At 44.1% G+C, this 27710-nt stretch overlaps 1 protein-coding gene across 1 annotated transcript in view; it reads left to right on the top strand.

Annotated features, from left to right (window-relative positions):
• LOC138669780 (uncharacterized) overlaps positions 1–27710 on the top strand; it is a 143783-nt gene that overhangs the window by 99467 nt on the left and 16606 nt on the right. Inside the window, exons 8-10 of the mRNA XM_069756511.1 lie at positions 3533–3718; positions 4087–4206; positions 4523–4664. Coding sequence (XP_069612612.1) covers positions 3533–3718; positions 4087–4206; positions 4523–4664 — 448 coding nt within the window. The remainder of the gene's footprint in view (positions 1–3532; positions 3719–4086; positions 4207–4522; positions 4665–27710) is intronic.

Raw genomic sequence — 27710 nt, 5'->3', positions numbered from 1 at the left:
GGGGTCCAGACGTGTGACTGTGCAAAATTTTGTGGCTGTAGCTGCGACGGTGCAGATGCCAATCTCGGACATACACACACACATACACACACACACACACATTCAGCTTTATATAGTAGACTAGCTGAAGAGCCCGGCGTTGCCTGGGCATAGTAAATATCTGTGGTTAGTTATAGCACCTCACTTCTCTTATTTTCCCATCACGCCTCTCATTTTCCCAATCACATCTTTCATTTTCCCCCTCACATCTCTCATTTTCTCCCTCACACCTCTCATTTTCTCCCTCACTCCTCTCATTCCCCACTAACACTTGTCATTTCAGCCTCACATCTGTCATTTTCTGATCACTCCACTATTTTTCCTCACTCCTCTCATTTTGCACTCACACCTTTTCATTTTCACCTCACACCTCTCATTTTCACCTCATCACCTCAGTATATACATGTTTGTCATCTCCCTTATATATAGTATACATCTGTATGTCATCTCCTGTATATAGTATATACCTGTATGTCATCTCCCCTGTATATAGTATATACCTGCTGTGTGTCATCTCCCCTATATATAGTATATACCTGAATGTCATCTCCTTCTATATATAGTATATACCTGTATGTCATCTCCTCCTGTATATAGTATATACCTGTGTGTCATCTCCCCTGTATATAGTATATATCTGAGTGACATCTCCTCCTGCATATAGTATATACCTGCATGTCATCTATATATAGCATATACCTGTATGTCATCTCCTCCTGTATATAGTATATACCTGTGTGTCATCTCCCCTGTATATAGTATATATCTGAGTGTCATCTCCTCCTGCATATAGTATATACCTGCATGTCATCTTCTATATATAGCATATACCTGTATGTCAATCTCCTCCTGTATATAGTATATACCTGTATGTCATCTCCTCCTGTATATATATGTACCTATATGTCATCTCCTCCTCTATATAGTATATACCTGTGTGTCATCTCTCCTGTATATAGTATATATCTGTGTGTCATCTCCCCTGTATATAGTATATACCTGTGTGTCATCTCCTCCTGTATTAGACCTCGTTCACACGTTATTTGCTCAGTATTTTTACCTCAGTATTTGTAAGCTAAATTGGCAGCCTGATAAATCCCCAGCCAACAGGAAGCCCTCCCTCTGGCAGTATATATTAGCTCACACATACACATAATAGACAGGTCATGTGACTGACAGCTGCCGTATTTCCTATATGGTGCAATTGTTGTAGTTTGTCTGCTTATTAATCAGATTTTTATTTTTGAAGGATAATACCAGACTTGTGTGTTTTTTAGGGCGAGTTTCGTTTGTCAAGTTGTGTGTGTTGAGTTGCGTGTGGCGACATGCATGTAGCGACTTTTGTGAGATGAGTTTTGTGTAGCAACATGCGTGTAGCAACTTTTTGTGTGTCGAGTTGCATGTGACAGGTTAGTGTAGCAAGTTGTGTGCAGCAAGTTTTGCGCATGGCGAGTTTTGCGCGTTGCGAGTATTATGTGTGGTGCCTTTTGAGTATGTGCAAGTTTTGTGTGAGGCAACTTTTGCATGTGTTGCAACTTTTGTGCATGTGGCAATTTTTCCGCGTGTGCAAGTTTAGCGTGTGGCGAGTTTTTCATGAGGAGAATTTTGCACTTGTGGCGAGTTTTGCAAGAGCCTAGTTTTTGCATGTGGCGAGTTCTGCGCGTGGCGAGTTTTGAGTGGCGACTTTTGTGTTTTGACTTTTATGTGGCGAGGTTGGTGTATTTGTGGTGAAATGTGTGCTGAGGGTAATATGTGTTCAAGCACGTGGTAGTGTGTGGCGCATTTTGTGTGTGTTCATATCCCCGTGTGTGGTGAGTATCCCATGTCGAGGCCCCACCTTAGCAACTGTACGGTATATACTCTTTGGCGCCATGGCTCTCATTCTTTAAGTCCCCCTTGTTCACATCTGGCAGCTGTCAATTTGCCTCCTACACTTTTCCTTTCATTTTTTGCCATTATGTAGATAGGGGCAAAATTGTTTGGTGAATTGGAAAGCGCGGGGTTAAAATTTCACCTCACAACATAGCCTATGACGCTCTCGGGGTCCAGACGTGTGACTGTGCAAAATTTTGTTGCTGTAGCTGCGACGCTTCCAACACTTTTCCTTTCACTTTTTCCCCATTATGTAGATAGGGGCAAAATTGTTTGGTGAATTGGAACACGCGGGGTTAAAATTTCATCTCACAATGAAGCCTATGACGCTCTCAGGGTCCCGACGTGTGACTGTGCAAAATTTTGTTTCTGTAGCTGCGACGCCTCCAACACTTTTCCTTTCACTTTTTTCCCCATTATGTAGATAGGGGCAAAATTGTTTGGTGAATTGGAAAGCGCGGGGTTAATATTTCACCTCACAACATAGCCTATGACGCTCTCTGGGTCCAGACGTGTGACTGTGCAAAATTTTGTTGCTGTAGCTGTGACGCTTCCAACACTTTTCCTTTCACTTTTTTCCCCATTATGTAGATAGGGGCAAAATTGTTTGGTGAATTGGAACGCGCGGGGTTAAAATTTCACCTCACAATATAGCCTATGACGCTCTCGGGGTCCAGACATGTGACTGTGCAAAATTTTGTGGCTGTAGCTGCGACACCTCCAACACTTTTCCTTTCACTTTTTCCCCATTATGTAGATAGGGGCAAAATTGTTTGGTGAATTGGAAAGCGCGGGGTTAAAATGTCACCTCACAACGTAGCCTATGATGCTCTCAGGGTCCAGGCGTGTGACTGTGCAAAATTTTGTTTCTGTAGCTGCGACGCCTCCAACACTTTTCCTTTCACTTTTTTCCCCATTATGTAGATAGGGGCAAAATTGTTTGGTGAATTGGAATGCGCGGGGTTAAAATTTCACCTCACAATGAAGCCTATGACGCTCTCAGGGTCCAGACTTGTGACTGTGCAAAATTTTGTTTCTGTAGCTGCGACGCCTCCAACACTTTTCCTTTCACTTTTTTCCCCATTATGTAGATAGGGGCAAAATTGTTTGGTGAATTGGAACGCGCGGGGTTAAAATTTCGCCTCACAACATAGCCTATGACGCTCTCGGGGTCCAGACGTGTGACTGTGCAAAATTTTGTTGCTGTAGCTGCGACGGTGCAGATGCCAATCCCGGACATACACACACACATACACACACACACACATTCAGCTTTATATAGTAGATATATATATATATATATATATATATATATATATATATATATATATATATATATATATATATATATATATATATATATATATATGTACAGTATATAATACATTTTGAAATTGGTGCACAGTTTCTGTTTAACACATTTGGTGTCAATAGTTTTTACTAAATTGATTCTGGGCTAAAATTTGATATTTGCAATAGAGTTATGTTATTAATATTTCTGTTCTCCTGAACTCTTCTAATCCGATGTATGACCACATCAAAGTTCAGCTGAACTTTAGTGTGGTTTGTCTGCTGGAATTCCTATTTTATAAGAGTAAAATTGAAACACATTGTTTTCTAGGAATTTGTAATGAACTACTGGAAGACCCATGGAGCTCCAGCTTCAAAACTGATTGCTGGCTTTCCAACTTATGGCCGCACCTTCCTATTGAAGAACTCCTCTGATACTGCTATGGGTGCTCAAACTGTAGGCCCTGGGCCTGCAGGTCCTTATACAAGGCAACCTGGTATATGGGCTTACTATGAGGTATTATACTTTTCTTTGTTTGCTTCTTTTCTTTGAATTCAAAGTTACACTTGTCTTTATGGTATTACTAATCTTTAGGGCTAATTCACAATGTTATAATCAACTCCTTTGATTCTGAGCTGTTCAGAACCTGTGCATTTACACGCAAGCTGTACTACGCTCAGATGAAGGCGCTTCACTTACCTTTATACATATAGTCCAATGAAACATGCCACAATTTGTTTCTATTGTATTTAAAACCCTCAGTATTTTTACATGTAAAATCAGAGGCATAAAAACATACAGTAGGATATAAGTGTCTGTAACAGGAAAGCTTGCAAATTTGCTTTCAATACGTATCTGTATAAATGAAATTTTTTATTTTTCAGATTTGCACATTTTTGAAAGATGGAGCCACTAGTGAATGGTCATTTGGAGAATATGTTCCTTTTGCATTTAAGGGGAAAGACTGGGTGGGATATGATAATGTCGACAGCTTTCAACTTAAGGTATGTTAAAATGAGATACATATTCGTTATGCACGTTCAGTTCAATAGGACTTTTGAAATTGAGCTGTGAAAAGATAATATTGATCACATTTTTATTATATTGCATATTGCAATTTACTGTTTTAATTAGGAAAGATATTTTTTGCTACCATCAATTCTATAGCAGTAACAGTACCACTGAGAATACATACTTTATATCTCTTTTTTTCTTTTACAATACATGGTTTATAAATCTCAGTATCACTTTCTAACTGCATACATAGTTAAGTTTCCGCAGAAATCACTTATGTCTGCTTGCATTTTTTCTTAAATTTAGGCAGAATGGCTCATTCATAATAACTTTGGAGGTGCTATGGTTTGGTCAATTGATATGGATGACTTCACTGGTACCCTCTGTAATCAGGGTAAATTCCCTTTACTTTCTACATTGAAGAGCACTCTTGGCATTCACTCAACTGGTGAGTCATTTTACTTACCTTATTTAGAAAGTCAATTTTTTTTGGGCTGATGTTGTGAATTCTGTGGCTGAATTCACTCCTGTGGTCACAAGTGGTATTGCAGCCTCTGGGCTTCCTCCCTCAGGTGTTTTGGTGAGCTCGTTGGCTGCCTTGCTATTTAACTCCACCTGAGTCTGTCTTCCTTGCTCCTTGTCAATGTTCCAGTGTTGGATCTGAGCTACTGCATCTTTCCTGTGGCCTGCTGCTCTGCTAGATAAGTGTTACTTTGTTTTTGTTTCCGTTTTTTCTGTCCAGCTGTGCTATTCTCTTTTGCTGGAAGCTCTGAGACGCAAAGGGTGCACCGCCGTGCCGTTAGTTCGGCACGGTGGGTCTTTTTGCCCCCTTTGCGTGGTTCTGCTTTAGGGTTTTTTGTAGACTGCATAGTTCTCTTTGCTATCCTCGCTCTGTCTAGAATATCGGGCCTCACTTTGCTGAATCTATTTCATTCCTACGTTTTGTCTTTTCATCTTGCTAACAGTCATTATATGTGGGGGGCTGCCTATTCCTTTGGGGTATTTCTCTGAGGCAAGTCAGGCTTGTATTTCTATCTTCAGGCTAGTCAGCTCCTCAGGCAGTGCCGAGTTGCATAGGTAGTGTTAGGCGCAATCCACTGCTGCTTTTAGTTGTGTGAGGATAGGTTCAGGTATTGCAGTCTGCAGAGATTCCACGTCTCAGAGCTTGTTCTATTGTTTTGGGGTTATTGCCATATCACTGTATGTGCGCTGATTACTGCACACTGTGTTGCCTGATAGCACAGCATAACAGTACAAGGAGCCAAACCAATGATTCTCAATAGAGGGAAAAAAGAAGTCCTGACATCATTTTTTTTTCCTCAGCTCTGTCTTCAGTTTTTTTTTTTTTTTCCCCTAGACATTAGAGTGCTTCAGGACACAGCTGTGGACATGGATATTCAGGCTCTGTGCTCCTCAATGGATAATCTCGTTATAAATGTACAAAAGATTCAAGATACTATTGATCAGAAATCTATGCTAGAACCAAGAATTCCTATTCCTGATTTGTTTTTTGGTGACAGAACTAAGTTCCTGAGCTTCAAAAATAATTGTAAGCTATTTCTGGCCTTGAAACCTCATTCTTCTGGTAATCCTATTCAACAGGTTTTGATTATTATTTCTTTTTTGCGCGGCGACCCACAGGACTGGGCGTTTTCTCTTGCGCCAGGAGACCCTGCATTGAGTAATGTTGATGCGTTTTTCCAGGCCCTTGGATTGCTTTACGATGAGCCTAATTCAGTGGATCAGGCTGAGAAAATTTGCTGGCTTTATGCCAGGGTCAGGATGATGTAGAAGTATATTGTCAGAAATTTAGGAAGTGGTCAGTACTCACTCTGTGGAATGAATCTGCACTGGCGGCTTGGTTCAGAAAGGGTCTCTCTGAAGCTCTTAAGGATGTCATGGTGGGATTTCCTATGCCTGCTGGTTTGAATGAGTCTATGTCCTTGGCCATTCAGATCGGTTGTCGCTTGCGCGAGCGTAAATCTGTGCACCATCTGGCGGTATTGTCTGAGAGTAAACCTGAGCCTATGCGACAGGACTATGACTAAAGTTGAACGGCAAGAACACAGACGTCTGAACAGGCTGTGTTTCTACTGTGGTGATTCCACTCATGCTATTTCTAATTGTCCTAAGCGCACTAGGCGGTTCGATAGCTCTGCCGTCATTGGTACTGTACAGTCCAAATTCCTTCTGTCCATTACCTTGATATGCTCTTTGTCATCGTATTCTGTCATGGCGTTTGTGGATTCAGGCGCTGCCCTGAATCTGATGGATTTGGATTATGCTAAACGTTGTGGATTTTTCTTGGAGCCTTTGCGGTGTCCTATTCCGTTGAGAGGAATTGATGCTACACCTTTGGCCAAGAATAAGCCTCAGTACTGGGCCCAGCTGACCATGTGCATGGCTCCTGCACATCAGGAAGTTATTCGCTTTCTGGTACTGCATAATCTGCATGATGTGGTCGTGTTGGGGTTGCCATGGCTACAAACCCATAATCCAGTATTAGATTGGAACTCTATGTCGGTAACCAGCTGGGGTTGTCAGGGAGTACATGGTGATGTTCCATTTTTGTCTATTTCGTCATCCATTCCTTCTGACATCCCAGAGTTCTTGTCTGACTTTCAGGATGTATTTGAAGAGCCCAAGTCTGATGCCCTACCTCCGCATAGGAATTGTGATTGTGCTATCAATTTGATTCCTGGTAGTAAATTCCCTAAGGGTCGTTTATTTAATTTGTCCGTGCCTGAACACACCGCTATGCGCAGTTATGTGAATGAATCCCTGGAGAAGGGACATATTCGCCCATCGTCATCACCATTGGGAGCAGGGTTCTTTTTTGTAGCCAAAAAGGATGGTTCGCTAAGACCGTGTATTGATTACCGCCTTCTTAATAAGATCACTGTTAAGTTTCAGTATCCCTTGCCATTGATATCTGACTTGTTTGCTCGGATTAAGGGGGCTAGTTGGTTTACTAAGATTGATCTTCGTGGTGCCTATAATCTGGTGAGAATCAGGCAGGGAGATGAATGGAAAACGGCATTTAATACGCCCGAGGGTCATTTTGAGTATCTGGTGATGCCGTTCGGACTTGCCAATGCTCCATCTGTTTTTCAGTCTTTTATGCATGACATTTTCCGTGAGTATCTGGATAAATTCCTGATTGTTTACTTGGATGACATTTTGATCTTCTCTGATGATTGGGAGTCTCATGTGAAGCAAGTCAGAATGGTTTTCCAGGTACTGCGTGCTAATTCCTTGTTCGTGAAGGGATCAAAGTGTCTCTTCGGTGTGCAGAAAGTTTCATTTTTGGGGTTCATCTTTTCCCCTTCTACTATCGAGATGGATCCGGTTAAGGTCCAGGCCATCCAGGATTGGACTCAGCCGACATCTCTGAAAAGTCTGCAGAAATTCCTGGGCTTTGCTAATTTTTATCGTCGCTTCATCTGTAGTTTTTCTAGCATTGCCAGACCATTGACCGATTTGACCAAGAAGGGTGCTGATTTGGTTAATTGGTCTTCTGCTGCCGTGGAAGCTTTTCAGGAGTTGAAGCGTCGTTTTTGCTGTGCCCCTGTGTTGTGTCAACCAGATGTTTCTCTTCCGTTCCAGGTCGAGGTTGATGCTTCTGAGATTGGAGCAGGGGCGGTTTTGTCACAGAGAGGTTCTGGTTGCTCAGTGTTGAAACCATGTGCTTTCTTTTCCAGGAAATTTTCTGCTGCTGAGCGTAATTATGATGTGGGCAACCGAGAGTTGCTGGCCATGAAGTGGGCATTCGAGGAGTGGCGTCATTGGCTTGAGGGAGCTAAGCATCGCGTGGTGGTATTGACTGATCATGAGAATCTTACTTATCTCGAGTCTGCCAAGCGCTTGAATCCTAGACAGGCCCGTTGGTCGTTATTTTTTGCTCGTTTTGATTTTGTGATTTCGTACCTTCCGGGCTCTAAAAATGTGAAGGCGGATGCTCTGTCTAGGAGTTTTGTGCCCGACTCTCCGGGGTTATCTGAGCCGGCGAGTATCCTCAAGGAAGGAGTCATTGTGTCTGCCATCTCTCCTGATTTGCGGAGAGTGTTGCAGAAATTTCAGGCTAATAAACCTGATCGTTGTCCGGCCGAGAAACTGTTTGTCCCTGATAGGTGGACTAGTAAAGTTATCTCTGAACTTCATTGTTCGGTGCTGGCTGGTCATCCAGGAAATTTTGGTACCAGAGAGTTAGTGGCTAGATCCTTCTGGTGGCCATCTCTGTCACGGGATGTGCGTGCTTTTGTGCAGTCCTGTGGGATTTGTGCTAGGGCTAAGCCCTGCTGTTCACGTGCCAGTGGGTTGCTTTTGCCCTTGCCGGTCCCGAAGAGGCCTTGGACACATATTTCGATGGATTTCATTTCTGACCTTCCCGTTTCTCAAAAGATGTCGGTCATTTGGGTGGTCTGTGATCGCTTTTCTAAATTGGTCCATCTGGTGCCCTTGGCTAAATTGCCTTCCTCCTCTGATTTGGTGCCTTTGTTCTTCCAGCATGTGGTTCGTTTGCATGGCATTCCTGAGAATATTGTTTCTGACAGAGGTTCCCAGTTTGTCTCGAGGTTCTGGCGAGCCTTTTGTGGTAGGATGGGCATTGACCTATCTTTTTCCTCGGCCTTCCATCCTCAGACTAATGGCCAGACCGAACGAACCAATCAGACCTTGGAAACATATCTGAGATGTTTTGTTTCTGCTGACCAGGATGATTGGGTGTCATTTTTGCCGTTGGCTGAGTTCGCCCTTAATAATCGGGCCAGCTCGGCTACCTTGGTCTCTCCATTTTTCTGCAATTCTGGGTTCCATCCTCGTTTCTCTTCAGGACAGGTTGAGTCTTCGGACTGTCCTGGTGTGGATTCTGTGGTGGACAGGTTGCAGCAGATCTGGACTCAGGTAGTGGACAATTTGACCTTGTCCCAGGAGAAGGCTCAGCTTTTCGCTAATCGTAGACGCCGTGTGGGTCCCCGACTTCGTGTTGGGGATCTGGTTTGGTTATCTTCTCGTCATATTCCTATGAAGGTTTCCTCTCCTAAATTTAAACCTCGTTTTATTGGTCCGTATAGGATTTCTGAGATTCTCAATCCGGTGTCTTTTCGTCTGACCCTCCCATACTCCTTTTCCATACATAATGTATTCCATAGGTCATTGTTGAGAAGATACGTGGCACCTATGGTTCCATCTATGGAGCCTCCTGCCCCTGTTTTGGTGGAGGGGGAATTGGAGTATATTGTGGAGAAAATTTTGGATTCTCGTGTCTCTAGACGGAAACTCCAGTATCTGGTCAAATGGAAGGGTTATGCTCAGGAGGATAATTCCTGGGTTTTTGCCTCTGATGTCCATGCCCCAGATCTTGTTCGTGCCTTTCATGTGGCTCATCCTGGTCGGCCTGGGGGTTCTGGTGAGGGTTCAGTGACCCCTCCTCAAGGGGGGGGTACTGTTGTGAATTCTGTGGCTGAATTCACTCCTGTGGTCACAAGTGGTATTGCAGCCTCTGGGCTTCCTCCCTCAGGTGTTTTGGTGAGCTCGTTGGCTGCCTTGCTATTTAACTCCACCTGAGTCTGTCTTCCTTGCTCCTTGTCAATGTTCCAGTGTTGGATCTGAGCTACTGCATCTTTCCTGTGGCCTGCTGCTCTGCTAGATAAGTGTTACTTTGTTTTTGTTTCCGTTTTTTCTGTCCAGCTGTGCTATTCTCTTTTGCTGGAAGCTCTGAGACGCAAAGGGTGCACCGCCGTGCCGTTAGTTCGGCACGGTGGGTCTTTTTGCCCCCTTTGCGTGGTTCTGCTTTAGGGTTTTTTGTAGACTGCATAGTTCTCTTTGCTATCCTCGCTCTGTCTAGAATATCGGGCCTCACTTTGCTGAATCTATTTCATTCCTACGTTTTGTCTTTTCATCTTGCTAACAGTCATTATATGTGGGGGGCTGCCTATTCCTTTGGGGTATTTCTCTGAGGCAAGTCAGGCTTGTATTTCTATCTTCAGGCTAGTCAGCTCCTCAGGCAGTGCCGAGTTGCATAGGTAGTGTTAGGCGCAATCCACTGCTGCTTTTAGTTGTGTGAGGATAGGTTCAGGTATTGCAGTCTGCAGAGATTCCACGTCTCAGAGCTTGTTCTATTGTTTTTGGGTTATTGCCATATCACTGTATGTGCGCTGATTACTGCACACTGTGTTGCCTGATAGCACAGCATAACAGGCTGATAGATCAGTTCAAAGTGTAAACCAAGTGTACTGGTTGTATTCCATACACCTAAATAATCTTTATGGACATGTAGTAAAAGTAGCAGCAGTTTTCCAGACTTTTAAAGCTGCTGAAAAGAGCATAAATTTATTATTTATCAACATATGATTGAAGGAATTTTTTTATTTTGTTTATGGCATAGTTACAGTGGCATGTAAAAGTTTGGGCACCCCTGGCCATAATTACTGTTATTATGAACAGTTAAGCAAGTTGAAGAATTTATGATCTCTTAAAGGCCTAGAGTTAAAAATGACACATTTTCCTTTGTATGTTAGGCAAAAAAAATATTGTCATCTTTTACATTTTAAAATTTACAAAAAGGAAAATGGACCGATGCAACAGTTAATACCTAGTAGTACCTCTTTTGATACTATCACAGATTATAAATGCTTTTTGCAGCCAAACAAAAGTCTTTCAATTCTTGTTTGAGGGATTTTCATCCATTCTTCCTTGGAAAATTCTTCCAGTGCAATGAGATTCCTGGGTCGTCTTGCATGCACTGCAATTTAGAGGTCTAGCCATTTATTTTCATTGTCATTTAGATCATAGGTCTGTGAGGGCCATTGTAAAACCTTCAGCTTGCACCTTTTGAGGTAGTCTATTGTGGATTATGACGTGTGTTTAGGATCATAATCCATTTGCAGAAGCCATCATCTTTTCAACTTCAGCTTTTTTACAGATGTTATGTTTGCATCAAGAATTACCTGAAATGTAATTGAATCCACTCTATCCTCTACTCATGAAATGCTCCTTTTGCCATTAGCTGCAACACAACTCCAAAGCATGATTGATCCACCCCCATGCTTAATGGTTGTCGAGAAGTTCTTTTCCTGAAATTCTGTGCCCTTGTTTCTCCACAGGACTTGTTTCTCCCTTTTTTTCCTTTGAACGTTGTGGCCAAAGAGTTCTACTTGTTTCCAAAATGCATCAGGCTTGTGTGGAGACACGGAGGGTTGGCAGGTGCTTACCGTAACAGCATAGACCAGGGGTTGTCCCATCGAACACCCATGCTCCAATTAACATGATCATAATGCTACTCAGACAACACAGGGTGAGAGTGAAACAGTGGGCCAATACTTTCTTGAACCACAAAACAGGCAAATAACACATAGAATAGTCCCAGCAAAATACCCCAAGATGGTGCACATTACAGAGTCTCGCCCTTCCGCTGACTCACTGGGACAATAGCAGCTGTTACTTCAAATCTTCCAGGGCACCGATTACCCCACCTGTGGCATGCACACAAAGAGGAGGTAACAACAAGTGTAGGAAGATGACAGTCCATTCAGGTACAAGGCCAGTTGACCAGAGGGTCACAACATGGCTTAATTTTCCAGGGCCAACTACCCCACCTGTGGCACTCACAAAGAGAAGGTAACGACAAGCTTAGGAAGATGACATTCCCTTCAGGTACAAGGTCAGTTGACTGGATGGTCACAGCCTGGCATCTCCGAACAGCTCGGTGGAGCCAGGCGACCGGTGGGTCCAATTCCTTTCACAAATGTATCAATGGTTCACAATGGTCAATGGAGTAGATCTGTATTCTTCCAGCCGGGGCTGTGGTCCCCTAAGTTGGCATCCTGTTGAAAGATAAATCTGTGTGCCTTGTGATGGAGCCATGATGTCTTGGCTGTTGTCCTGTCTCTGGCTCTTTGGATGTTGGGATGTCTTGGTTGAATCTCTGTCTCTCTATACAGAGCACCAATGGGATTGGCAACAAACAATAAGTATCAATATATAATCATAAATAATACATTTGTGAAAATGGTAAGCAATGTGGTATGATATTAAATATATAGGACCAATATTGGTTAACACCTATTTACCAGAGCTCAAATAAGAAAAAGGTGTAGATAACCAAATATGGTGAAAAAAAACAACTTTTAATAATAAATAGTAAAAAAACAAAAACATACAGCTAGCCAATATAGTGGTCCACAGTCCAGTAAATCACAGTAACATGAAAAAATCAGTCTAGAAGCTAGATTAAATAATTGGGAAGTATATTGACAATAACCGGAGCAATGAATAGCATGATAAGTGGTAAAACACAAATACAATGAGTATAATATAATAGTCTACTGTATAATGGTATATGCACAAGAGTCTCAAAGGCAACATACACATGTAAAATTATTGATTATATTAATAGAAGGTGAAAAGTAGTAAAGTAAAGAGAGTATGTATTTTTTAAACACCACATGTCTACCATGGACATAGTATGGGGCATATTGGTAAGGATAAATCATAGACTGAGAAAGAAAAACCTGATTTAAAACCCAAATTGTGTAGAAAAAATAGTTTATTTCATTAGTTACAAGTAGTGTTGAGCATTCCGATACCGCAAGTATCGGGTATCGGACGATATTTGCGGTATCTGAATTCCGATCCCGAGTTCCGATATTTTTGCGATATCGGGAATCAGGATCAGGATGAATATTTATGTGTAAAATAAAGAATAAAAATAAAAAATATGAATATACTCACCCTCGGATGCGCCCTGGTTGTAACCGCTGCAACCGGCAGTCTCCGTTCCTAAGAATGAGCGAGTGAAGGACCTGCGATGACGTCGCGGCTTGTGATTGGTCGCGTGAGCGGTCACATGAGCGTGACGTCATCGAAGGTTCTTCACCCGCTCATTCTTAGGAACGGAGGCTGCCGGTTACACCGCTAAGGTCCTGAGTCCGCCAGAGGGGTGAATATATCCATATTTTTTTTTATTCTTTATTTTTTACATGAATATGGATCCCAGGGCCTGAAGGAGAGTTTCCTCTCCTTCAGACCCTGGGAACCATTCCAGGATACATTATGATATTTGTGTCCCATTGACTTGTATTGGTATCGGGTATCGTTATCGGCGATATCCGATATTTTTCGGATATCGGCCGATAAAATCCGATACCGATACTTTCAAATATCAGAAGCTATCGCTCAACACTAGTTACAAGGAGTGATTAAAATAAGGTGCAGATGGAGACAATCAATAATACATACAAATCAAATGATATATCAGGTAGACATAAGTACAATAGATTTACCTATAGGGTATTGTGGAGCCAGGTACCCCTACGCACATTTCGGCATATTAGCCTTCTTCAGGGAAGAGTGATCTTAATGTGTGCCTAGCATTCCTTAACCCCTTTCTGACCTCAGATGGGATAGTACGTCCGAGGTCAGATCCCATGCTTTGATGCGGGCTCCGGCGGTGAGACCTTGAGAACTCTATAGTTACTGATCGCCGGCAGCTATGAGCGCCACCCTGTGGTCGGTGCTCACAGCACACCTGATTTTTAGCTACATAGCAGCGAACAGCAGATCGCTGCTATATAGCAGAGGCAATTGTGCTGTACCTGTTTCTAGTCTCCCATGGAGGCTATTGAAGCATGGAAAAGTAAAAAAAAAAAAAAGTTAAAAAAAATGTGAAAAAGATAAAAAAATATAAAAGTTTAAATCACCCCCCTTTCGCCCCAATCAAAATAAATCAATAAAAAAATATCAAATCTACGCATATTTGGTATCGCCGCTCTCAGAATCGCCCAATCTATCAACTAAAACTATTAACCTGATCGCTAAACAGCGTAGCGAGAAAAAAATTCAAAACGCCAGAATTAAGTTTTTTTGGTCGCCGCGACATTGCATTCAAATGCAATAATGGGCGATCAAAAGAACATATCTGCACTAAAATGCTATCATTAAAAACGTCATCTTGTCACGCAAAAAATAAGCCCTCAACCGACCCCAGATCATGAAAAATGGAGACGCTACGGGTATTGGAAAATGGCGCAATTTTTTTTTTTTTTTAGCAAAGTTTGGAATTTTTTTTCACCACTTAGGTAAAAAATAACCTAGTCATGTTAGGCGTCTATGAACTCGTACTGACCTGGAGAATCATAATGGCAGGTCAGTTTTAGCATTTAGTGAACCTAGCAAAAAAGCCAAACAAAAAACAAGTGTGGGATTGCACTTTTTTTGCAATTTCACCGCACTTGGAATTTTTTTCCCGTTTTCTAGTACATGACATGCTAAAACCAATGATATTGTTCAAAACTACAACTCATCCCGCAAAAAATAAGCCCTCACATGGCAAAATTGACGGAAAAATAAAAAAGTTATGGCTCTGGGAAGGAGAGGAGTGAAAAACGAACACGGAAAAACGAAAAATCCCAAGGTCATGAAGGGGTTAAATATATATCACTAGCCAATACAAAATGGTCTAGTTACAGAGCACACTGCCGTACCACCGGTATTCATTAGCACATGCAATTACCCACCTACCCCTGCTCATTGCATCATGAGAAGCATCATGACAATGACGTGGTCACATGACCCAAAACCCCGCCCATGTGAACACATGACACTGCTCCGGGAAAGGCAAGCACAGCGTCACCATAGAGACGCGACCAACAATGAGAGAGAAGGGGAGGGCGAATCCCCAGAACAAAGGGAAAGAAACTATCATATCTCCAGCAGCTCCAAGGAGAGCCAAAATATGCATAGGGGTACCTGGCTCCACAGTATGCTATAGGTAAATGTATTGTACTTATGTCTACCTGATATATCATATTATATGTATCTATTATTGATCTATGAGAGTTCCGACAGGATAGAAAGTATTGATGGCTGGGTATTCCATCATACAAGGCTGCTACCTGACCTTCATATCCCCTGATGAGTTGCTTTTGAATGTAACGCGTAGGGAGGTGGTCCTGAATAAGAAATGGTCTATGGAGTGTTATACCGAATTTCTGAATCTCCTAAATGACTGAGTGGTGGAGTGCATCCTTTGTATGGCTTCTTCAGGAACGGGTGAGATTGTTCCATACTTTATGGTGCATTTTTTGTGTTAGTGACTTTTGCAGATGCAGTGAGAATTGATGATACTGTTTTGATGTCACATTTCTGAGCAAAAGCACACAGGTACAAATAGCAGCATCTATAATGTAACGCTGGGAGCATCACTCTGTCCGAAGCCTTTATAGACTGCGCAAGCGCACGCGCCGGCGCAGTCTGGCCCCCACAGAGTGACGCTCCCAGGAGATCGCGGTATGCTTAAACACTGAACGCACACTGCGATCTCCAACAGAGAAGCAGGGACCACCAGGAGGGTAAGTATCGGCTATATTCACCTGTCCCCGTTCCAGCGCTGCGTGCGGCTCCGTCTCCGTGTCCCGGTCCTCGGCCTCTGACATTCAGTTCAGAGGGCGCGATGACCCGCTTAATGCTCGCCGGCGCCGCCCTCTGACTGACCAGTCACAGCCAGAGGACCCGGAAGATGGCGGCGCGCAGCTGTGGAACGGGGCCAGGTGAATATAGCAAGAGCTGGGGGGCCTGAGCTGGTGGCGATACCGGCACCTGACCCTCACAGCGCACCGGTGTTCCCGCCTGCTCAGGCCCCTCAGCACTCGGCGCCCAGCGACGATAGGTGAGTATGGTATTTTTTTGTTATATATTGCAGTAGCATACGGGGCATATAGTATGGAGCATCTTATGGGGCCATAAACCATAAAAGAGCAGTGTACAGGGGCATATAGTATGGAGCATCTTATGGGGCCATAAACCATAATGGAGCAGTGTACGGGGGCATATAGTATGGAGCATCTTATGGGGGCCATAAAACATAATGGAGCAGTGTATGGGGGCATATAGTATGGAGCATCTTATGGGGGCCATAAACCATAATGGAGCAGTGTATGGGGGCGTATACAATGGAGCATCTTATGGGGGCCATAAACCATAATGGAGCAGTGTACGGGGGCATATACTATGGAGCATCTTATGGGGCCATCAACCATAATGGAGCAGTGTACGGGGGCATATACCATGGAGCATCTTATGGGGCCCATAAACTTTTATGGAGCAGTGTACGGGGACATATACCATGGAGCATCTTATGGGGGCCATAAACCTTTATGGAGCAGTGTACGGGGGGCATATACCATGGAGCATCTTATGGGGCCGTAAACCATAATGGAGCAGTGTACGGGGGCATATACCATGGAGCATCTTATGGGGGCCATAAACCTTTATGGAACAGCGTATGGGGCATACACTATGGAGCATCTTATGGGGGCCATAAACCTTTATGGAGCAGTGTACGGGGGCATATACTATGGAGCATCTTATGGGGGCCATCAACCTTTATGGAGCAGTGTACGGGGCATATATTTTGGAGCATCTTATGGGGGCCATAAACCTTTATGGAGCAGCGTATGGGGCATATGGATGGGAGCAGCAAATTAAAGAATGGTGGCGCAGGATGGGAGCAGCACATGACAGAACGGGGGCGCAGGATGGGAGCAGCACATGACAGGATGGGGCGCAGGATGGGAGCAGCACATGACAGGATGGGGGCGCAGGATGGGAGCAGCACATGACAGGATGGGGGCGCAGGATGGGAGCAGCACATGACAGAACGGTGGCGCAGGATGGGAGCAGCACATGACAGAACGGGGGTGCAGGATGGGAGCAGCACATGACAGAACGGGGGCGCAGGATGGGAGCAGCACATGACAGAACGGGGGCGCAGGATGGCAGCAGCACATGACAAAACGTGGGCGCAGGATGGCAAGAGCACATGACAGAACGGGGGCGCAGGATGGAAGCAGCACATGACAGAACAGGGGCACAGGATGAGAGCAGCAAATGACAGAATGGAAGCGCAGGATGGGTGCAGCACATGTCAGAATGGAGGCGCAGGATGGGTGCGGCACATGTCAGAATGGAGGCGCAGGATGGGTGCAGCACATGTCAGAATGGAGGTGCAGGATGGGTGCAGCACATGTCAGAATGGGGGCGCAGGATGGGAGCAGCACATGTCAGAATGGGGGCACAGGTTGGGAGCAGCACATGACAGGATGAGGATGCAGGATGGGTGCAGCACATGACAGGATGGGGACGCAGGATGGAGCAGCACATGACAGGATGGGGACGCAGGATGGAGCAGCACATATCAGGATGGAGACCATATACAAATATAAATGCTCGCCACCCGGGCGTAGAACGGGTTCAATAGCTAGTTATTACATACCCTCCTTCAGCCGTTTTTTTGGAGCTTTGGGTAAGGACATGCTAGCAGGAGAAGCAGTTGTAAATTTGAGTATTTTTCTGCTTTAAGTACCGTTTCTCTGTGATTTCCTTGGATAACTGTTTGACCAACTGTTGGTATTATACATGTTTGTCTGTGTGTATTAGGTTATGTCATTTTTAACTAGTATATTAAATGTTATGTTTTAGGTCCCTTTATTGTGCTATTTACATTCATATTTTTGGGTACCCTTGGCTTTTATAAAAATTGTGGTTGGTTTCAACATTTTAGACTATTATATTATGCACATTGTATTTGTGTTTTATTACTTATGCTATTCATTGCTCCTGTTACTCTCAATATACTTCCCAATGATTTAATCCAGTTTTTAGACGGATTTTTTCTCATCATGCTACTGTGATTTACTGGTTTGTGGACCACTATATTGGCTAGCTGTATGTTTTTGTATTTTTACTATACATTAAGAAAAGTTGTTTTTATTTCACCACTTATGGTTATATAAACCTTTTTCTTATTTGAGCTCTCTATACAGAGGCATATAACCTCTTTTCATAATTAACAAGTGTCCTGCATTCAGCAGTCACAGTTAAGGGGAAGAATGGTGCCGACCTGATTATGTAATCTATTTGCATAATTTTTCCTCCTCTATTTTCGAAGTCAAGATAGCTGGCTTGGACAATGTGTAATTAGCATATCAGCAAACATCTCAAGTCATCCAGGATAGCAGCACAGTTTGTTACATCAAATGTCAACTTACAAAACAATATTACAAGTAGGGTTGAGCGAAACGGGTCGAAATTGTTCAAAAGTCGCCGACTTTTGGCAAGGTCGGGTTTCATGAAACCCGACCCGACCCCAGTGGGGGGTCGGCCATGAAGTCGGCGATCTTTTGAATCTGGAATCGGAATTCCGATCCCGATTCCCGATATGTTTAAGATATCGGGAATTGGTATCGGAATTCAGATTAAAGTGTAAAATATAGAATTAAAATAAAAAATATTGCAATACTTACCCTCTGACGCGCCCTGGTACTAACCGGCAGCCTTCCTCCTTTGAATCCGCGCTTCTAGGACCTTGCCGTGACGTCGCGGTGACGTCGCGGCTTGTGATTGGCCGCGCGGCCGCCCATGTGACCGCTCGCGCGGCCAATCACAAGCCGCGACGTCACCCGCGACGTCACCGAAGGTCCTGGAAGGGCTGATTCTTAGGAAGGAAGGCTGTCGGAAGGAAGCAGGGCGCTTCCGAGGGTGAGTATATACCTAATAGGAATATACTCACCCTCGGAAGCGCCCTGCTTCCTTCCGACAGCCTTCCTTCCTAAGAATCAGCCCTTCCAGGACCTTCGGTGACGTCGCGGGTGACGTCGCGGCTTGTGATTGGTCGCGCGAGCGGTCACATGGGCGGCCGCGCGGCCAATCACAAGCTGCGACGTCACCCGCGACGTCACCGAAGGTCCTGGAAGGCTGATTCTAAGGAAGGAAGGTTCCCGGTTAGTACCAGGGCGCGTCAGAGGGTAAGTATAAGGATATTTTTTATTTTAATTCTATATTTTACACTTAAATATGGATCCCAGGGCCTGAAGGAGAGTTTCCGCTCCTTCAGACCCTGGGAACCATGGAAACCCAATGCACTGCATTGGGTTTCGAGTTTCGTCCGACCCCGACCCCGACTTTTTTATAGGATCGGCCGATTTCACTCGACCCGACTTTTCCAAAAGTCGGGTTTCGTGAAACCCGACCCGATCCTATAAAAGTGAAGGTCGCTCAACCCTAATTACAAGCTTACACAAGCAAAAGTCTGTTTTCTTGACCAACCAGAAAGAAACACATATATACAAAAGTTGACATACAGATAACTGTGTATTCTTTTTGGCTTGCTAAACATAGACATCTGGTTAATTAAGATACAATGCTGTGTCGCCACAGCTTGTTTAGATGTTTTGCATACTTTTGATGCTGAATGCTATGGTGAGGATGCATGAGAGGTTTTCTTCTAATGACTCTTCCAAGAAGGCTATATTTGTACAGTTGTCTCTTAACAGAAGAGCAATGTACCACAACTCCAGAGTCTGCTAAACCTTTCTGAATGTCTTTTACAGTCAAGCGGGGGTTCTGATTTGCCTCTCGGACAATCCTAAGAGCAGCTGTCACTAAAATTTTGGTTGGTTTTCTAGACCTTATTTTGACTTCCACTGTCCCAGTTAACTGCCATTTATTAATTACATTTCGAACTGAGGAAAGGGCAACTTGAATACGCTTTGTGTTGTGAGTTCTGTTTTTGGGCTCCCTCTGGTGGTTGCTGATGGTACTGGGTGACTTGTCTTTCCTGGGTTTCTGGGTTCCACCTGTTCCATCAGCATATGGGAGTTTCCTATTTAACCTGGCTTTGCTGGCATTTCCTCGCCGGTTATCAATGTATCCAGTGTGTCTTGTTACCTCTGCTCCCTGCTCCTAGAACCTTCTGGTCAAGCTAAGTTTGGATTTTCCTGTTTTGGTGTTTTGCTTTATTTGGTTTTTAGTCCAGCCTGCAGATATGTGATTATTGCTGCTGGTTGCTCTAGTGGGCTGAAATTGCTCCTCATGTACCATGAGTTGGCACATGAGTTCAAGTAATTTCAGGATGGTTTTTTGAAGGGTTTTTCGCTGACCGCGCAGTTCACTTTTGTATCCTCTGCTATCTAGCTTTAGCGGGCCTCATTTTGCTGAAACTGTTTTCATACTGCGTATGTGCTTTCCTCTCATTTCACCGTCATTATATGTGGGGGGCTGCTATTTCTGTGGGGGATTTCTCTGGAGGCAAGAGAGGTCTGTGTTTCTTCTAATAGGGGAAGTTAGATCTTCGGCTGGAGCGAGACGTCTAGGATCATCGTAGGCACGTTCCCCGGCTACTTTTATTTGTGTGTTAGGTTCAGGGTCGCGGTCAGCTCAGGTTCCATCGCCCTAGAGCTTGTTTGTATCTGTGCTTGTCCTTTAGTGATCCCCTGCCATTGGGATCATGACAGCTTTGCTATCTTCTTATAGTCTCCTGCTTTGTGGGCCTACGCCATTTTCATTTTCATTTTCAGAGTTCTAGGCAGTTGCTTAGAAGAACCCAATACTACTGTTTTTTGGCACATGGTTAAAGGAGACTGGGTTTTTATAAAACCGGGAAATTTGCATCACCTGGCCTCTTTACTAACGATGATATTAAACAAGCCTTAACACTAGCAGTCTAAGGCTAGGTTCATATTGCGTTAGTGCAATCCGTTTAGCGCCTAGCGCTAGCAGATTGCGCTAACGCAATGTTGTTTTATGGGGTCGCGTTAAACGTCCCCGCTCTCGCAGATCTCCGATCTGTGAGAGTGGGGAACGGACCTTGGGCGCGCCGCGGATGCTGCAAGCAGCGTCCGCGGCGCGGCACAAAACACCGGCACATCGCCAGCGCGTGCCGAAAATGGCACGCGCTAGTGATGCGCGTCCCCATTGCTGTTAATGGGCGCGCTAACGGACGCGTTGCACAACGTTAATTTCGCCGTGCAACGCTGTCCGTTAGCGCGGTCACATTAACGCAATATGAACCAAGCCTAATTAAGGTCTGAAATGTTGATCAAAGTTATCTGGCATTTGCACCTGTTCATTTTCCTTTTTGTGATTTTTAAAGTAAAAAAATGAATATATATATATATATATACATATATATATATATATATATATATATACTGCTCAAAAAAATAAAGAGAACACTTAAACAACAGAATATAACTCCAAGTAAATCAAACTTCTGTTAAATCAAACTGTCCACTTAGGAAGCAACACTGTTTGACAATCAATTTCACATGCTGTTGTTCAAATGGAATAGACAACAGATGGAAATTATTGGCAATTATCAAGACACACTCAATAAAGGTTCTGCAGGTGGGGACCACAGACCACATCTCAGTACCAATGCTTTCTGGCTGATGTTTTGGTCATTTTTGAATGTTGGTTGTGCTTTCACACTCATAGTAGCGTGAGACGGACTCTACAACCCATACAAGTGGCTCAGGTAGTGCAACTCATCCAGGATGGCACATCAATGTGAGCTGTGGCAAGAAGGCTTGCTGTGTCTGTCAGCGTAGTGTCCAGAAGCTGCAGGCGCTACCAGGAGACAGGCCAGTACACCAGGAGATGTGGAGTGGGCCGTAGGAGGGCAACAACCCAGCAGCAGGACCGCTATCTCAGCCTTTACGCAAGGAGGAACAGGAGGAGTACTGTCAGAGCCTTGCAAAATGACCTCCTGCCTGCAACATCCTTCAGCATGACAGATTTGGCAGTGGGTCAGTAATGGTGTGGGGTGGCATTTCTTTGGAAGGCCGCACAGTGCTCCATGTGCTCGCCAGAGGTAGCCTGACTGCCATTAGGTATCGAGATGAGATCCTGCAAGATAAAGGCATTGAAGCTATGGAATGGCCCATCCATTCCCTAGACCTGAAATTGATTGAATACATCTGGGACATAACGTCTCGCACCATCCACCAATGTCATATTGCACCACAGACTGTCAAGGAGTTTGCGAATGCTTTAGTCCAGGTCTGGGAGGAGATCCCTCAGGAGACCATCTGCCACCTCATCAGGAGCTTGCCCAGGCATTGTAGGGAGGTCATACAGGCACGTGGAGGCCACACACACTACTGAACATCATTTCCTTGTCTAGAGGCATTTCCACTGAAGTTGGATCAGCCTGTAACTTCATTTTCCACTTTGATTTTGAGCATCATTCCAATTCCAGACCTCCGTGGGATATTAGTAGTGATTTACGTTGATCATCTTTTAGGTTTTATTGTTCTCAACACATTCCACCATGTAATTAATAAAGATTTCCAACTGGAATGTTTCATTCAGTGATATCTAGGATGTGGGATTTTAGTGTTCCCTTTATTTTTTTCAGCAGTGTATATATATATATATATATATATATATATATACAGTATATATATATATATATATATATATATATATATATACTAGATGGTGGCCCGATTCTAGCGCATCGGGTATTCTAGAATATGCATGTCCACGTAGTATATTGCACAGCCCACATAGTGTATTGCCCAGCCACGTAGTATATTGCCCAACCACGTAGTATATTGCCCAGCCACGTAGTATATTGCCCAGCCACGTAGTATATTGCCCAGTCACGTACTATATTGCCCAGCTACGTAGTATATTGGCCAGCTGCATAGTATGTTGCCCAGCCACGTAGTATATTGCCCAGCCACGTAGTATATTCCCCAGCCACGTAGTATATTGCCCAGTCACGTAGTATATTGCCCAGTCACGTACTATATTGCCCAGCTACGTAGTATATTGCCCAGTCACATAGTATATTGCCCAGCTACATAGTATATTGCCCAGTGACGTATTATATTGCCCAGCCACATAGTATGTTGCCCAGTCACATAGTATATTGCCCAGTCACGTAGTATATTGCCCAGCCACTTAGTATATTGCAAAGCGACGTATTATACAGCACAGAGCCACGTAGTATACAGCACAGATGCGTAGTATATTGGCCAGTCACATAGTATATTTCCCAGCCACGTAGTATATTGCCCAGACACATATGTAACAGGTTAAAAAAGACTTAAAATAAAAATAAACATATACTCACCTTCCGAGAGGCCCCTTGCAGTCCTGGTGCCTGTGTGCGGTGCACGCGGCTGCTTTCGGTCCCAGGGTTGGTATGAGCGCAGGACCTGTGATGATGTCGCAGTCACATTTCTCGCATAGCATCCTTGGCACCGGAGCTTGCAGCTTGCACTGTCGAGGACACCGCGCACGTCGGAGGGTGAGAATAACGGGTTTTTTTATTATTATTTGTAACATTTGATCTTTTAAGTAAAAAGTTGGTCACACAGGGTTAATAGCTGCGTGAATGGATGGAGTGTGTTACACCGTGGCATAACGCGGACCATTAACGCTGCCATTAACCCTGTGTGAGGGCTGACTGCAGGGGAGTATGGAGCAGGCACTGACTGCAGGGAGGAAAGAACGGCCATTTTGCCGCCGGCCTGTGCCCATCGCTGATTGGTTGGGGCAATGGTCGTGGGCGTTTTGCCATGACCAATCAGTGACTTGGATTTCCATGACAGACAGAGGCCGCGACCAATGAATATCCATGACAGAAAGAAAGACAGACAGAAAGACAGACAGACGGAAGTGACCCTTAGACAATTATATTGTAGATATACTAGCTATTGAACCCGTTCTACGCTCGGGTGGCGAGCATTTATATTGGTATATGGTCTCCATCCTGGTATGGGGTGCTTCCATCCTGCGCCCCAATCTTGTCATGTGCTGCTACCATCTTGCGCCACCATCCTGTCATGTGCAGCCCCCATCTTGTTTTGTGCACCTCCATTTTGTCATGTGCTACTCTCTTCCTGAGCCCTCATTATGTCATGTGCTCCCATCCTGCACCCTAATCCTGTCATGTGGTTCTTCCATCCTGCTCACCCATCCTGTGATGTGGTGCTCCTCATCCTCCACCCCCATGCTGTGATGTGCTGCTCCCATCCTGCACCCCAATCCTGTCATGTGCTGCTCCCATCCTGCACCCCCATCCGGTGATGTGGTGCTCCTCATCCTGCACCCCCATGCTGTCATGTGCTGCTCCCATCCTGCACCATAATTCTGTCTTGTGCTGCTCCCATCCTGCACCCCATTCTGTCATGTGCGGCTCTCATCCTGCACCCCCATCCTTTCATGTGCTACTCTCTTCTTGAGCCCTTATCCTGTCATGTGCTCCCATCCTGTGCACCCATCCTGTCATGTGCTGCTCCCATCCTGCACCCCCATTCTGTCAAGTGCTGCTCCTATCCTGTGCCCCCATTCTGTCAAGTGCTGCTCCCATCCTGCACCTCCGTTCTGTCATGTGCTGCTCCGATGCTGTGCCCCTATGCTGTCATGTGCTGCTCTCATCCTGCGCCCCATTCTGTCATGTGCTGCTCTCATCCTGCGCCGGCGCGCACTAATCGCGTGATCGCACCCTCTGACCTGAATGTCAGAGGCAGAGAACACGGAAGACGGCGGTGCACAGTGGTGGAACGGGGACAGGTGAATATAGCATACTCACTCTCCTGGCATGTCCCTGCTTCTCCTTCAGAGATCACGGTATGCGTTCAGTGCTTATGCATACCGCTATCTCCTCTGGGCTGCGTCACTATGTGGGGTCCAAGACTGTGCAGGCGTTTGCGCTTGCGCAGTCTACAAAGTGGTGGGACAGAGTGATGCTCCCAGCGTTATATTTTATATATATATTTATATATATATATATATACAGTACAGACCAAAAGTTTGGACACACCTTCTCATTTAAAGATTTCTCTGTATTTTCATGACTATGGAAACTGTACATTCACACTAAAGGCATCAAAACTATGAATTAACACATGTGGAATTATATAGTTAACAAAAAAGTGTGAAACAGCTGAAATTATGTCTTATATTCTAGGTACTTCAAAGTAGCCACCTTTTGCTTTGATGACTGCTTTGCACACTCTTGATGAGCTTCAAGAGGTAGTCAAGTTCCCACCGCTGCACAGGTGGAATCTTGAACCATGTCCACTGTGGTCTCCCATTCTCCTCCAGCCACAGTGGAACCTGCTCAGCAGAGACGTCAGTCGCAGCATCTGGCTCAAGCTGAAACTCTGCACTTGGGTACTGCAACCTTTCCAGGCTCTGCCTTTGTAGCCAGCACTGTTCAGCAGCAAGCAGGCATTTCAAGGACTAAGTCCTGCTTTTCCCACACTGAGCATGCCCACGGGGCAACCTCGCATTGGAGGTCGGGGGTCAAAGGCTCAGGTCCTGCTGCAGCTCCTATTGGACCATCAGGAAGGTCCCGGAGCACTACTGCTATAAAAGGTTCAAATGGCTGCTCGGCCATGCGCTAGTGCAAACTTATTAACTTGTGTGTAGATGAATGCCTGTCGATGGATGAAAGCTCCAAATCATTCCCATTCCTAGTGTTGTTGCCTGATCGCAAATGGTAGAGCTACCTAGCGCCCGACAGTGCTATCCTGCACAATTACACAAGTTAAGAATCCAGTTAGCAGCGACCGCCAGAGCGGCGCCATGCGCAGATAGTGCGCTTTCCAGGCCCTAGGGTGGTTAGTGGCGTCCGCCAGAGCGGCACTGCATGCGCTTCTGTAAATATTTACTTTAGTTGTTTCCCTAGCACCGCAGTAGCAGTGTCAAGTGCAAGAGATCTAGAGGGACTCTTATCCTGAGTCTTGGGGCAGAGTTCTGTGTCGCCTTGCTTGCGCTCTCTGTGCGGTATTGCAGGCCCTGTGTCACAACAGGGTTCACTTCCTTCAAACCAGGTGAAGCTTACCCATATGTACTCACATTATACAGCCATATAGTCCATCATTACCAAGCAGCAGGAGTCTTAGCTGCACGGTGGACCTCGGACTGCAAACGCACCTTAAATCATCTGTAATTATTATTTGGTGCATTCCGCCAGTCCTAATATAAATATATATATATATATATATATATATATATATAATTTATTTTTTTTGGGGGGGAGGGGTAACATAAAAAAATATGTTAACTTTAAGAGCCTTTTAGAGATAATTTCATCTTCCACTCCCTTATCTATTCACAATAACAGTAATTTTGACCAGGGGTGCTAAAACTTTTTTACATGCCACTGTAAGATGACCGTACACATTACTTTAAAGTTATCGAGAATGGAAGAATTAAACATTCATTCTAGTCAACAAATGAAAAACCATACTTGCATAAAATGAAGATGGTTTTGTTTACATTTTTTGGCACACCACAATCATGAAATATCTTGCTTCCTTCTATAAAGCTTATTATCACTTGTCAGAATACAATAATCCTTAGTATCCTGGTGTATGGATCTCTCAACATAATTATATTTCACCACATAAAAGTTTATTCAATGGTCATTGAAGCATGAACACATTTTTATCTTCTGTGGGTGTCCACAATAGTCTATGATATTCTGAATACTGTGAGTGTCCTGTGGTTTTGTAATACATCCTATGCCATAAACTTGAATTAATTATTTTGGAAGCGCATTCCAAAATTCCTGCAATTAATCTTCATGCATTGGTCACAAACTTATCCGAGAAATTGTGGGTTACTTTATATTATTTTTTAAACTATGAATACATATACCCACAAAGCAGATACATCTTTAAACCATAAATACACTTAAATGAACTTTTTAATTTCCCAGATTGCAATGAAAAGAGTAGAGATCCCTGTCAACCAAAGAGCAGTAGTTGTGACAATCATATGAGCAGCAATAACGAGCATTCAAAAGCTAATGATTCTGGAAGTCATTCAAGAAGTGGTCATGTTGACAATCCCAAGAAAAATATGAATAGTAGTTCTAATGGACATTCAAAAAGCAGTGATTCTACAGACCACACAAAGAACACTGAATCTAAAGACCATTCAAAAGGCAGCGATAACCATTCTTCCAAAACTCTGGAGGCAGTGGATTTTGCATAGGAAAAGCCAGTGGCTTGTACCCTGTAGCAGGAAAAAGAAACGCCTTTTGGAACTGCTGGAAAGGTCTCACATATCAGCAAGATTGTCCAGTTGGCTTGGTTTTCAGCATTCACTGCCAGTGCTGTAAGTAATATTTCTAAAAAGATTTTTATATATATATATATACAGTGGGGCAAAAAAGTATTTAGTCAGTCAGCAATAGTGCAAGTTCCACCACTTAAAAAGATGAGAGGTGTCTGTAATTTACATCATAGGTAGACCTCAACTATGGGAGACAAACTGAGAAAAAAAAATCCAGAAAATCACATTGTCTGTTTTTTTAACATTTTATTTGCATATTATGGTGGAAAATAAGTATTTGGTCAGAAACAAAATTTCATCTCAATACTTTGTAATATATCCTTTGTTGGCAATGACAGAGGTCAAACGTTTTCTGTAAGTCTTCACAAGGTTGCCACACACTGTTGTTGGTATGTTGGCCCATTCCTCCATGCAGATCTCTTCTAGAGCAGTGATGTTTTTGGTTTTTCGCTTGGCAACACGGACTTTCAACTCCCTCCAAAGGTTTTCTATAGGGTTGAGATCTGGAGACTGGCTAGGCCACTCCAGGACCTTGAAATGCTTCTTACGAAGCCACTCCTTCGTTGCCCTGGCGGTGTGCTTTGGATCATTGTCATGTTGAAAGACCCAGCCACGTTTC

The sequence above is a fragment of the Ranitomeya imitator genome, chromosome 3 (assembly GCF_032444005.1).
Source record: "Ranitomeya imitator isolate aRanImi1 chromosome 3, aRanImi1.pri, whole genome shotgun sequence".
Classification (NCBI taxonomy): domain Eukaryota; kingdom Metazoa; phylum Chordata; class Amphibia; order Anura; family Dendrobatidae; genus Ranitomeya; species Ranitomeya imitator.
This window is presented reverse-complemented; position numbering and strand designations above follow the sequence as displayed.